This window comes from Hyperoodon ampullatus, assembly GCF_949752795.1.
Source record: "Hyperoodon ampullatus genome assembly, chromosome: 10".
Taxonomy (NCBI): Eukaryota; Metazoa; Chordata; class Mammalia; order Artiodactyla; family Ziphiidae; genus Hyperoodon; species Hyperoodon ampullatus.
In genome coordinates this window covers 52,176,968-52,191,085 of record NC_136923.1, presented here as the reverse complement: position 1 = coordinate 52,191,085, position 14,118 = coordinate 52,176,968, and the positions used below count along the sequence as shown (strand labels likewise).

Genomic DNA, 14,118 nt, shown 5'->3' with positions numbered 1-14,118 from the left:
ATTTTAGAATGTTATCATTACCCCCAAAAGAAACCCCATACCCACTGTCAGTCACTCTCCATTCCCCTTTTCCCCCAGCTTCTAGCAACTGCTGATCTATTCTGATTCTTTGGATCTGCCTGTGGAATAATTAAGTTGTATGCAGAAGAATTGATTTCATCAATAAGAATTTTTTAAGACAAATGTACAAACTTGTGATCTCAATGTCTATACTGAGTTATTATGATATATCAGATTACTTTATATTTATTTTCATTATAATAGTCAATTTAATATTTTATTCCAGATAAAATGAAAGATGCTATCATAGCTAAATTGGCTAATCAGGCTGCAGATTATTTTGGTGATGCTTTTAAACAGTGTCAGTACAAAGATACTCTTCCCAAGGTCAGTTATTGTTTTTGTAAATACTTGGTTGTTTTGCATGTAGAAATATTTAGACATTTTTGTGTATAAGAAGCAAATTAAAAATTATGTTTTATAAAGAAATTTGAAATTTAAGGAGAGGCATTTGAAGAGCATATTTGTAGAAACAGTTTTTTATTTAAGATGCATGACAAATTCTCTTTCATATTTAGGGGATGCCTTTGCTTCCACTCTTTACTAAACTTGTTTTTCCAAGCTAAAACTCTTGCTGGAAAATTTTGAACACCTGTCTCCAGTAATTTTATCAGATCAGGGCATTGTATAGTTTTGAATCACTGGTTATTTGGTACAGCATGAGTACTTGAGCATGTTGATTATTCACCCTTTTAATTATTGTCCTGTTTTCTTAAAGATGAATCTTAAAGCGCAAAAACAGACATAAAGACAAAAGGAAAAGGAAACCTTAACAAATTCATCCAGTACTTTGATTAGAATTAAGTTTTGCCAACAGGGCTAGAAAATTGGGCTGCTATTGGACAGCTAAGGAAAACAACCATCTAAAACCATATATCACAGGAAGTATTAATTGTTTTAATATAAACCTTTCTGAAGTGGCATTTGAAGAGACTAGTCAGTGATGATCATTTGTAAATGATAAAGGAGATGATTAGACTAAGAAGTAAATTCAGAATGCTTAAAAATGGAAACTTACAGACTGAAATGTAGTATGATTCAACTGCTTTCTTTCAGAAATGTTCAAGGAATTAGTTTTGTCTGTATGATAGCAAATGATATTTGTTACATGCTCTTTTGTAGGGAAATTTATTGATTTATAAGTCATTCAGGAATCTTTATAAATTATGAAATTGCAGACAATTTTGTGGTGAAATAAAAAAGCATGTAAGTACATCAACACATTAGTCAGAATATGAGCACTAGGGAATTTGAAGATTCCTGGAGATTTAAAATTCACCAAGAGATCAGTAGAAATTTGCCCAGGACTCTTGGGTAGTAATAGTGTTGCTCTTAAAAAGAGACTTGGGATCTCCTCTCACCTTTTTTTCATCTGGAAGACCTCATGATCAGCTGCACAGTGTACCGTTACATCCTGTTGGGCCATTAGTTCAGTCCTGTCCCGGAGAGAAGAATGTCACCTACAAAGACTTGGAAACTACCTCTGCACCAATCCTGGTATTCCTTGAAAATCTCCTGTTTAAGTACCAAGTTGCTCCAGACTTACCTTGAGAACTGGCATGAGTGCAGTTTGAGATTTAGATGTCTTTTATTTTTTTTGCCTTTTTACTAATAAAGCTCATAAGTTATTTTCATATTCTAGTTATAAAACTGGAATATCTGCAAGTAGTGACCCAGGAAGCTAGGAAATTATTCACTGGGAGACAGGAAAGCTCACAAGGTAGTAATTCAGTTTTTGATTCTCTTATTTTTTTGTCTAGACAGTGATTGTCTAGTATATTTCTTGGATATTATATATGGCATGTACTTCCTAAAAACAATGAGGTTATAGGCTAGGATTTGACATTTTAGAAGATCCTCTACTCCTTTTTTGGTTCATGTTTTTGGATCTTCTAAAATTAATTTTGACTGGAATTTTTTTCAAAACAAATTAGGGCAAAATAGCACTTTATCATATTAGTCATTAGCTTAGTGCATTTGTCTGTTTGCTATGTGTTTTTGAGTTATGTGATACTGAGTAATTTTTATATGGCTAAAAATCATCTTTATTAAAAAAGTCTCTTAGGACATGTATTTAAGAGGGAACTTACTTTACTGTCTTTTGTCTTTTAAACATGTTGAAACAGTCAGCTATAGAGCAATTTCATTAGTATATGTGAGTAATGGTGGTTTAGTTAACTCTTAAGGGCTGGGTAAGGGCTCACAAGAAAGCTTCTAAAGCCCTGTGCTTGGTATTCCTCTGTGAATGTCCATTCTACTTCTCTTTCTAATGCATGCTTTCCTTTCTTCTTTGTAAACAAAATGTTGACTTCATGGCTCAATTAAAGTGAATTGTAAAAGCTTAATTGGCTTCATTTAACAGTTAAAAAAGAAAAGAACCCAAACCTCAATTCTAATTGGAAGAAAAAACCTGAATTCATTGAATCCAGTCCATGCAAAATCATGTGGTCTTCTCTGTTTACACCTGACTAACCTATCTCTAAACCATTAATGGGGTGATTCTAATTTCTGTCTCCTTTTCCTTTTTCTTCCTGCATCCCATGTTGTCTGTGGTGGTTTGTGTGGTTGGACTCTCCCCTGGTCAGTATTTTTATTTCCAGGAGGTGTTCCCTGTCTTGGCTGCAAAGCACTGTATCATGCAGGCCTATGCTGAGTACCACCAGTCTATCCTGGCAAAACAGCAGAAGAAATTTGGAGAAGAGATTGCAAGGTTACAGGTGAGTTTCTTAGAAATAAATATTTAAGTAACTTGGATTTCTCTCTTTTTTGTTTTTTAAATAAATAAATAAATTTATTTATTTATTTATTTTGGGCCGTGTTGGGTCTTCGTTTCTGTGCGAGGGCTTTCTCCAGTTGAGGCGAGCAGGGGCCACTCTTCATTGCGGTGCGCGGGCCTCTCACTGTCACGGCCTCTCCCGTTGCGGAGCACAGGCTCCAGATGCGCAGGCTTAGTAGTTGTGGCTCACGGGCTTAGTTGCTCCGCGGCATGCGGGATCTTCCCAGACCAGGGCTTGAACCCATGTCCCCTGCATTGGCAGGCAGATTCCCAACCACTGCGCCACCAGGGAAGCCCGGACTTCTCTTTTTTTTTAGTGAGATTCCCAAGTTTGCTCGTAAAAACCTTTCCCACTCATTTCCCCTGTCAACAGAGTCAGGTGATTGTTTTTATTTTCTAGGCTATACCTACCGTGTGCTTTTTGAAGTCTCATATTTTATCTAAAAATTTCATGCAAAATTTGTATTCAGTTTTCTTTTATTTATCCATGTTTATTTTAATATAAGATATTCTAAATTAATTATATGCTCCAGAAAGGATGTGGAGTACTTAACTTGTGGCCTAGCCTTGGTCTAAATTGGGTCTAAATTCCACAGCTTGAAAAGGACAGTGGTAATAGATACATAAATAGATTTGGTAATCAGCAGAGTACCTTCTATGCTGTTGTATCAGCACTGGGTGTGTGAGAAACTTGATGTGACATCTGGGGCAACTTCGCAGCAGGGGCAAGGGCTGTTTACATGAGTTTTTTGTATTTTGAGGGTTGGTAAGCAGAGGGTAGGAAGAGGACTGTTAAGGAAATTTAAATATGGACTGGTATTAGAAGATACTATGCAAGTCTTATTTAGGAAGTTCAGTTTAATTAGCCTTTTCATGAGAAAAGAAACCCAAGTTTTATAAAAAATAAAATGTATGCTTGTATTTTGCTCCACACCTCCACACTGACAAAATCAGAGATGGGCACACTCAGATTATCAAACATATTTTATTTTTCCAGGGATTCACTTTGATTGTAATAACTTAGCATCATATGAAAGCATTATATGAAAATGCTTCTGAGAAAGGGGTTTCTGAGGGAGAGATTTTTTTCAGGGTAGCATATTTAAAGTATTAGGAGTATTAGGAGTTTTGACTGAAAGAAGAACACACAACATAAGAGTTGGAGTTTAAGTTTTATTCAGGGACTTTACTGAGGACTGTGGCCTGGGAGACAGCCTCTCAGTAGCTCTGGGGAACCACTCTGAAGAGGTAGGGGAGAAACCAGCTTATATATGATTTTGGCTAAGGAATATGTACAGTCGGTCAGGCTTACATCTCAGTAACATTACTGCTAGTCACAAAGAACAGATATCTCAAGTTAATGATTTTAGTGCTTTTCTATGTATGGGAAGATGTGGGAACCTGGGTTCATTAAAATTCTTCCTGAGATATGCATCTAACTGTCTAAGGGGCCTGTTTTTCGAAAGCACAGAGTGCCTCATCTTGTTTTTCATTCCTGAATTCCTCTCTCAGGGAGCAGTGTTGGTCGGCCACTGCAGTGGATAATGACTGGGTGATGAACACTGCTGTTTGTTTTACAGAAGTTTAGCTTTTTTATTTTGGGGGAATTCTGGGACTATTATGTTCAAATAAGCCTTTATTCTCTATAAACCAGTTATATAAGAGCCTCTTTTGAAATTTTAATCTAATTTTTAAAACCCCTCTGGAAAAAGGAAACTTTCAAGCTCACATAACAAGAGATGAAGACGTTTTTCAGTTATAGACACACAAGAGTTTATAACTTGAGTTTTACACCTTTAGTCATAGGTCAGAAGTTAACATATAGAACACAAACACTTACTGATTCATATCTCCAAGGGCTGTTCCTCTTTCCATTAAGTATGAGATATTTTTCTACTTGATTTGAGCTCAGAAATAGGCAAACAGAACAAAACAGACAAAAAAGATGACCAGCAAGTCATATTCTCCATAGTCTCTCCTTCTGCCCCATGTATCTGATGGTTGCACCATTCAGTCAGCTTTGCAATCATTGTTAACAATAATGGGGAAAAGCTTATTAGTCACGAGCAAACCAGAAATAAAAACAAAATCACAAGAATCAGGAATATCACAACAGTAGGTAAAATAACAAAGGGAAAATTGTTGCTTGTGATTCACTTCTGGGGCCAAGAAAAGTTGTCCCTGGACTTACACAGCTCATGAAGTGTGCTTATTGGACAGTGCAGTTCATTTGGCTCCCGAAGGTGGGTCCACTTGATCATCCTGGTGGAGTCTCTAAAGCTGCCAAGGTACGATCTTCAAAAAGATATAAAAATACAGTTGACCCTTGAACAGCACAGGCTTGAATTGTCCAAGTCCACTTATATGCAGGTTTATTTCAATGAATAAATATTTGGCTGTCCGTATCTTCACGTCCTGAATTTATGGATTCAACCAAATGCTGGTCGTGTACTATGTTTAATCTGCAGATGCAGAGTCTGTGGGTACAGAGGGCCAACTGTGGGACTTGAGAATTTGGATTTTGGTGTCTGTGGCAGATCCTGGAACAAATCCCCCACGGATACTGAGGGATGACTCTATATAGATAAAAAAAAATGTGACTCAGATAGAATGAATACATACCAGAATTTATTTAATTCATTAATGAGGGACCTAATGAGATGATAAAACTGATTTTGTGAAAGTATTGTTTTTTTCTTTGTTATGATAGTAGCTTGTAGATATTAAGGAGATTGTTTATGCTTCTGTATGAATTTTATTTAAGTATTTACTATGGAAAATTTCAAAAAATATATATATATAAAAGTAAGAATTATCAAATATCCATTACCCAGCTTCAGTGATTATCAGTATTTTGCTTTGCGTTTCATGTTTCCCCTCTTATTTCTTTGGAGTATTTTCAGCTGTCTTATGTATCATTTCATCCTTAATTACTTCAGTATATGTAAGTCTTAAAAAAATTAAAACCACAATGTCATCCTATCTAGCACAATTAATACTAATTAATAATTAATTCTAGTAATCTAATAGTATCCAAACATAGTTTAGCTTTCTCTGATTTTTTCTAAAATGTGTTTTTACAGTTGGTTTGTTCAAATGAGGATTCATAACTGGTCCTCATGTTGCATTTGGTTGATATGTCTCATGAATTTTTAATTTGTAATGACCTCTGCTCCCCAACTGCCATGTTGAATTGTCCTCACTTTTTCTTGTTTTGTATGTTTCTTACACTGATTTCTGTGATGTCTGTTATCTCCTTCATGTTCCTTGCTTAAATATTATATTCTTCCTTAAACTATTTTCGTATTTTTCTTCACTTTCTTTCCTGAGTTCTGCAGGTCCCGTTTCACATTTTCTTGCTATCTATCACCCACTGTTATCTGGGGCATCTGGTCCTCTGTTCATATTTTGTGTGTCTTTGGTACTGTGATTGCATCCTGAAGTTTTTAGCTTATTTTAGTTTTTTTAGTATGCTGTGTTCTTTGCTTTGTGGCAATATTTATTTCTTTTCTTTTCGTTTTTTTTTTTTTTTTTGGCTGTGCTGCGAGGCTTGTGGGATTTTAGTTTCCCTACCAGGGATTGAACCCTAGGCCACAGCAGTGAAAGTGCGAGTCCTAACCACTGGACTGCCAGGGAACTCCCTGTGGCAGGGTTTCTTCAGTGAATTTGCATTATCTCTTGGAAAGTTAAACTACTCTTTTTCATCCTTTTCCTTATGGTTTCTTAGTGTTGAGGCAGATGGGATGCCTTTTCAGTCACTTGTGTTTGAATGAGCTTGATTTTAGTCGGGGAATAGCAAGAGGTTCCTGGGTGGGGGAACCGCAGGGTATCTTTCCAAGCCTCCTTGTGTAGGCCCCTTCCTCCTCTCCTCCTCTCTGCTTCTCAAAGCCTGGTGTAGGAAGGATTCCACTTCTGTGCCTGTATTTCCCTGAGTTCCTCACAGCCTTTGCTTTTCCAGGTGATGCATCTACTTTCAGTTTGTATTTTGTTGACATTTTCTGAGTGCTCATCCCCTTTCCTCCTTCTCCCCACTTTCAGTCCTCTCTTCTGCTTCCCCCAGCATCCCTGCCCTTGTAATTATCTGCCTCTGTGCTCAGCAGCTCCATGGGACCAGGCTCCTCAGTATTCCATTTTTCCTGTGACCCCTGGGTGGCTCCAGGCAGGCCATTTGGCTTTACCTTTATCTTTGAGCTGGCAGCTGTCACCTCATTGCGTTTCATTGTTTTTAGATTTGCTTAATTAAGCACTTTCCCCTCAGGGTGGGGCCCTTAGCCTTCCCGTTTCTCCTGCTGTATTCAGCATTTCTTTCTTTTTTTTTTTTTTTTGTGGTATGCAGGCCTCTCACTGTTGTGGCCTCTCCCGTTGCGGAGCACAGGCTCCGGATGCGCAGGCTCAGCGGCCATGGCTCACGGGCCCAGCCGCTCGGCAGCATGCGGGATCCTCCCAGACCGGGGCACGAACCCGTGTCCCCTGCATCGGCAGGCGGACTCTCAACCACTGCGCCACCAGGGAAGCCCTGTATTCAGCATTTCTTATGCTCCTAATAATTTTTCAATTTGGGGGAGCGTTTGACCATATTTACAAATCAAATCTGATGTACAGCTCCCTTTAAAAAGTGATTTAAATTTGTGCGTTTTCCCATCTCTTGGTTTACACTAAAGGTATAGCTTTTGTTTTCTTTGTTTTGGTTATCCTTGTTTCTGTTTCATGTTAATCTTGTACATATATTTTAAAATTTATTCGTGGATATTTTGTCTTCCTGTTGCTAGTAACAATGGATTTTTTCTTTAGTTATCTTTTCAAGTTGGTGGTGGTTTATCTGTATTCGCTCTGTTGATTTTGAATCTAAGCTATCTCTTATTTAGAATAGTTAGTTCTCTTAACTTTTGCTGGTATACAAATATATACCAGCAAAAGCTGGTAAATAATAATTGTTCCTTTTCTTTTCTAAATTTTATACCTCTAATTTTATCCTTTTGTCTGGTTATTTTGACATGTTCTGTGTTCATGATGATACTGGTGATCTTTGTTTTATTTTGACTCTAGGAATGTTTCTTTTATTTTTCTGCTAAGCATGAGATTAGCTTTAGAGGTTAAGATTTTAACATGTTAAGGAACTGGATATCTATTTTTATTTTACTAAAATTAAAAAAAATGTCAAGAGTGAATATTTTATCAAATGATTTTTCAACGTCTTTGGAGATAATTTGATTTTTTAAACTTAAATTTATTATTTGGAGAATTACATAAGTAGGTTTTCTAATATTAAACCATTCTTGTAATCTTGTAATTTTGGTGTTTTAGACTGCTTTATCTCTTCATGTGGCCGCTTTATATAGATGGTCTTTTTATACCTGAGAATATTATGTATTCTCTAACTGTGGAGCCCAGGGTTCTCCATGTCTGGTAAATCAAACTCATTAATTGTGTTGTTCAGATCTTCTATAATCTTACACATTTTTTGTTTACTCCATTTATTTCTGAGACAGGAATGTTAAAATCTTCCACTCTAATGCTGGGTAGATTTATCAATTTTTCATTGTAATTGTTTATATAGATAAAGGCTTTTAAATATAATATTTAAGAGGTTTTATATCTTTCTGGCAAATTGGAAAGTGTTTTATATTGAATTTATCCCTAATAATGCTTTTGACTTTATTGTGTATCTGGTGTTACTGTACCTAACACCACCTAAGTAATTTGAACCCTAATTTTATGTGAGGCATGTGTTCATCTTATGTATCACAAGGGCAGCCTTTAAAGAAGAAATTGCTATTGGTGCTGACACAGCATGCTTCCTTGTTGATTTCCTATGTTGCATAATTTTTTTCTGACTCACCCTTTTCATCACGGGTATAGCCCTTTGAGGTTCCTGCCTTCATGTGGAGGGTGAAAGGGATGTTTCTTAGTTTTCCGTCTTATGAGGTTTCAAGACCCCTGTCTTAAGTCTCTCTGAGGGCTTTTAATGCATTTTAATAGCTCGTCCTTTGGGTACAGAAATACCCAACAGCCAGAGCCACTTTCCTCAATGTCAGTTTATAGTTTTGATTTCTTTTATTTTCTTGGTAATTCATTCATGTCTTTAAAGGACTATCTGCTCTGTATTATTCTTCATTTTTGATATTTTGGTATTTTGTGATGGGAGAATTTCTAGGCTGTTCTGTTGACCACAATTCTAGTAATGCCAGTCCTCAAAGATTTTTTTTAAAAAACAGTGCTTGGATACCTGGTTGAAAAAAAGGAATAAAATATTCTCTCTCTTTTTTTTTTATTTTATTTTTTTACGTTTTCTTAACTAGCATGCGGCAGAATTGATTAAAACAGTGGCATCTCGCTATGATGAATACGTCAATGTGAAGGAATTTTCTGACAAAATCAACCGTGCCCTTACTGCAGCAAAGAAGGATAATGACTTCATTTATCATGATCGAGTTCCAGACCTTAAAGATCTAGACCCTATTGGCAAAGCCACACTTGTGAAATCTACGCCAGTCAGTGTACCCATCAGCCAGAAATTCACTGGTATGTCAACTGTTCAGAGGCACTTTAATCTTATTTATTTCTTCTGCGGTTTAATTTACTTTTTGTAGCTAAAATCATATAATTGAGATTGTATGCTTTGAATATAATTTGCATTCATGTTGTTCAAAGCGAATATGAGAATAAAAATTACAGTGAAATTTTAAGATGGAAAGTAAATGGTAGTAAAGCATGAAGTATATATACAACAGAGTCAGAAAACTTGAAACTGTGTCTGAGTAATGATAATGACTTCAGTGAGCATTTGTCTTTTTGTTAACATTTGTTATTTAAGATTCTGCTAATAAAAATAAACATACATAAATATCGGGCCTCCCTGGTGGCGCAGTGGTTGAGAGTCCGCCTGCCGATGCAGGGGATACGGGTTCGTGCCCCGGTTTGGGAGGATCCCATATGCCGCGGAGCGGCTGGGCCCGTGAGCCATGGCCGCTGGGCCTGCGCGTCCGGAGCCTGTGCTCCGCGACGGGAGAGACCGCAGCAGTGAGAGGCCCGCGTACTGCAAAAAAAAAAAAATAAACATACATAAATATGACTTTAAACATATAAACTTTTGGAGTCATGGTTGTATCAAATGTTATAATATCCTTGAATATTGTAGATATATGCAATATTATAGCCTCTAGCTGAGATGCCAAGGATAATATTCTAAGTTATTGGGTGGTTATTTTACAGTTGGCCATCTGTATCTGTGGTTCCACAGCCATGAATGCAAGCAACCGCTGATTGAAAAATATTCACATAAAAAAATTTCCAGAAAGTTGCAAAAAGCAAAACTTGAATTTGCCATCCTCTGGCAACTATTTACATAGCATTTACATTGTATTAAGTATCATAAATAAGCTAGAGATGATTTAAAGTATTTGGGAGGATATGTGTAGGTTATATGCAAATACTGTGCCTTTTTTTTTTTTTTTTTTTTGCCATACGCAGGCCTCTCACTGTTGTGGCCTCTCCCGTTGCGGAGCACAGGCTCCGGACGCGCAGGCTCAGCGGCGGTGGCTCATGGGCCCAGCCGCTCCGCGGCATGTGGGATCCTCCAGGACCGGGGCATGAACCCGTGTCCCCTGCATCGGCAGGTGGACTCTCAACCACTGTGCCACCAGGGAAGCCCCTGTGCCATTTTTTATAAGGGACTTGGGCATCCACGGATTTGGTATCTGCCAGGGGTCCTGGAACCAGTCCCCTGCAGATACCAAGGGACAACTGTACTTACTTCTGTTTAACAAACACAAAGTGTCTACCATGTACCAGAAACTCTTTTCAGCACTTTACAAATATTAGCTCATTTATTTCTCAGAACAACTCCATGAGACAGTTACTATTATTATCCCCATTTGACTGATAAGGATACTGATACAGAGTGGTTAAGTCATTTACCCAAGGTTGCAGAGCCAGGAAGTGGTAGAGCTGGAAACCATAGCACTGTGGCCCACTCAGTCAGTTTCATCAACATACAAGCATTGTTTTCTCCTGTGTAGATCTTCTTCACCAAAGATCCTTTAAACTTAATGACTAACACATTTTTAAAAGCTAAGAAAATTAAGTTCAAAGAAAAAGCTTTCGTTATCATTGTCCACGAATATGGTGATCTAAAAATTCTCTTCATCGTATTTTCAGTAGTGATTTAGTTTTGTTCTTTAAATATCTGTAGACTTTTACTGTGAATATTGGAAAGGAAATATGAGTAGTCACTTTACAGTTTGAGTTTTTGTCTTAAAATCTTGTTGAAATTTTAATTCCTAATTTTAGATCTGTTTGAGAAGATGGTTCCTGTGTCAGTGCAGCAGTCTTTGGCTGCCTGTGGTCAGAGGAAAGCTGATTTAGTTAACAGATCAATTGCTCAAATGAGAGAAGCCACCACTTTGGCAAATGGGTGAGTAGAGCTTAACTTTCATAAATTTATCTCTAAAGTTCTGATGTTTTCTGATTGATTATTTATGAATGTTGTAGTTTTCTGAGCTCAGAGCAGAATGTCAAGGATATTTGAAATAACAAATATAGACACACACACATTTCTTGGGGACACTATATTTACTGAACCCTGGCAAATATATTATAGTTGGAAGAAATTTAATTACTGAAACAAAGTGAAAATATTTGACCACTAATTTGTATTTTAGGAGATATTTATTTGAGGGAAATGTAAAGTAGAACTGAACTTTCAAGGTTAAGATACATGCACATTCAGTATTCTGAAACAGTTTTTGTTTTTGGTGGATTGAAGCTAAGAAAATAATACATTTAAAAAAATATATATTAAGTATAATTTTCACACAATAAAATACACCAATTTTAAGTGTATAGTTCAATTCTTTTTGATAAATATGTATACCCACGTAACTACCACCATCATGATCAAGATAGAGAACATATCCATCACCCTAAAAAATTCCCTCATGCCTTCCCGTTCAATTCCTCCTCCTCTACCCTCTAGCCACTACTGATCTGCTCCCTGTCACCATAGGTTAGTTTTACCTTTTATACAATTTAATATAAATGTAATCATTATAACGTGCAATATGTACATGACAGTATATAGTACATTATATACGGTAAATAGTACATTATATATGATATATATTGATAGTACATTATATACAGTGTATAGTATTGCTACAGTATATATAATATGCAATACTTGCAGTATGCACAGCATGTAACAGTATATATTAAAAATGTGTTGGGCTTCTTTCACTTAGCATAATCTATGTTTTATGTATCAGTTTGATTCTTTTTATTACTGAGCAGTATTCCTTTTTATGGTTAAATAGTTTGTTAATTCTTTCACCTTTTGATGGACGTTTCAGTTGTTATGAACATTGATGTACAGATCTTTGTGTGGACTTGTTTTATTTCTCTTGGGTGAGTAACCTAGGATTAGAATTGCTGAGTTGTATGGTTAGTGTATGTTTAACTTCATATGAAATGTCCAGATGGTTTTCCAAAGTCATTGTTCCTGCACTGTTTGAGAAATGCACTTGCTCTGCATCCTCATCAGAATTTAGGATTGTCAATCTCTTTAATTTAGCCATTTTAGTGTTTGTGTAGCAGTATCTCATAGTGGTTTAATTTTCATTCCCCTGATGACTAACGATGTTGAGCAACTCTTCATGTGCTTATTAGCCATTCATATGTCTTTGTGAAGTGTCTGCTGAAATCTTTTTGCTCGTTTTTAGAAACTGAGTTTTTCTTTTTAATAATTTTTAAAGAGTTCTTTACGTATTTTAGAGGCAAGTCCTTTAACAGAAATGTTACTGAGAATTTTTTCCTAGTTTTGTTTGCTTTTTCATGTTTTTAATTTTGATGAATGCATAGGTTTTGACCTCATTTTACTTTTTCCAGTGAGAAAGCAACATAAGTTTACTCTAACATCCCCTCCATTATGTAAATGAAATAATAGAATAATAGTTATTGTGCCACAAAACAGAACAGATGAAGATGCTGTATTAATACATAGACCAACTATGTACTCTTGAAATCTTGCTTAGATGATATGAAATTATAACCATTTTGTGTATTATTTCTGTTTTGTCACTGACAGTATAACAATCAGGAGTGTGATAAAAGATTGCATTTTTAAAATAGAATTTTTGACTTTTAATTACTTAGACTGAAAGAAGTTAAGTTTACCTGTGAGCCAAAGGTATCTAGTATATTTTAATGCATATTTCTTACCTTTTAGCTTTCAGTTCTGAACTGTGAACCTAACTTAACTTTTTAATGATTTTGTTTTAATTTTATCAATCACTGATTTTCTGTTTTTCCTCTATTTTTGCTTTCTGTTTCCATTGACAGGGCTTACCCACTTTTTTGGAGTGCTAACTCTGCTGCTATTGATTTGGATATAGGACATCAGTGTTTTAAAGGAAGATTAGACCTCTAGATGACATACTATCTCATTTTTTCAGGGTGTTAGCTTCACTTAATCTTCCAGCAGCAATTGAAGATATATCTGGAGATACTGTACCTCAGTCTATACTGACTAAGTCCACATCTGTGATTGAACAGGGAGGCATCCAGACTATTGATCAGTTGATCAAAGAGCTACCTGAACTTCTACAAAGAAATAGAGAAATCCTAGATGAGGTATGTTTTACGAGATTTGCTTTTCAAGTAAAAATTTTCCAGCCCCTTGGTGTTCAGCAGGGATTAGGACTCAAGGCTTCTTCCTATTGGATTTCACAAGGTAGCACTCATCATTTAGGTTAGTTTGCTGTGGCCCAGACAGAGTCTGCTCTTCAGCCTCAAGAGGAATTCTGACTGAGTGAAAATGGGGTCATATGTGTCTTAAGGGTATATAAATGCACATTACTGAAACTCGTACGACCATTGTGTAAAACTAGTATACTGTGAGAAATTACTGTCACACAAACTGTTCAAGCTTTTCATAATTAATGATTTTTTTTCCTATGAAAGATTAGGTCTCTGGTGAACAACGAATCAGACTAAGGAAGTTAGGCTATCAAATGTTTTATAAGCCCACCATACCTATCTTTTAGTAGAAAGGAGATTTTATCAATAAGAATAGAACACTCAAGTTTTTTGGCTAAAGACAACTATTTGCCAATGTTATTCTCCTTTTACTGTGCTTTCACCTCTTTCCCCTAATTGATACATTTGTTTCTTTAGCTATAAATATATTCAGGCTGGTTATTTTGGCTTTTGTCAGTTTAGGAGTCACATCTTTTTTAGGTGACTTCTGTTCTCAGTGCTTTAATTCATGTTTTGATCTTTCAATTAAC

General features: G+C 36.2%; 1 protein-coding gene across 3 annotated transcripts in view; it reads left to right on the top strand.

Annotated features, from left to right (window-relative positions):
- Positions 1-14,118, top strand: part of PDCD6IP (programmed cell death 6 interacting protein) — a gene marked incomplete at its 5' end in the record, with an annotated part of 66,889 nt that overhangs the window by 31,121 nt on the left and 21,650 nt on the right. For 2 of the 3 annotated variants that reach the window (XM_079713920.1, XM_079713921.1), the window contains 5 exons: positions 287-387; positions 2,661-2,777; positions 9,136-9,358; positions 11,126-11,249; positions 13,285-13,462. In XM_079713920.1, the coding sequence (XP_079570046.1) occupies positions 287-387; positions 2,661-2,777; positions 9,136-9,358; positions 11,126-11,249; positions 13,285-13,462 (743 nt within the window). Of the gene's footprint in view, positions 1-286; positions 388-2,645; positions 2,778-9,135; positions 9,359-11,125; positions 11,250-13,284; positions 13,463-14,118 lie in introns of all 3 variants that reach the window. The other variant, XM_079713919.1, reaches the window with a different exon arrangement.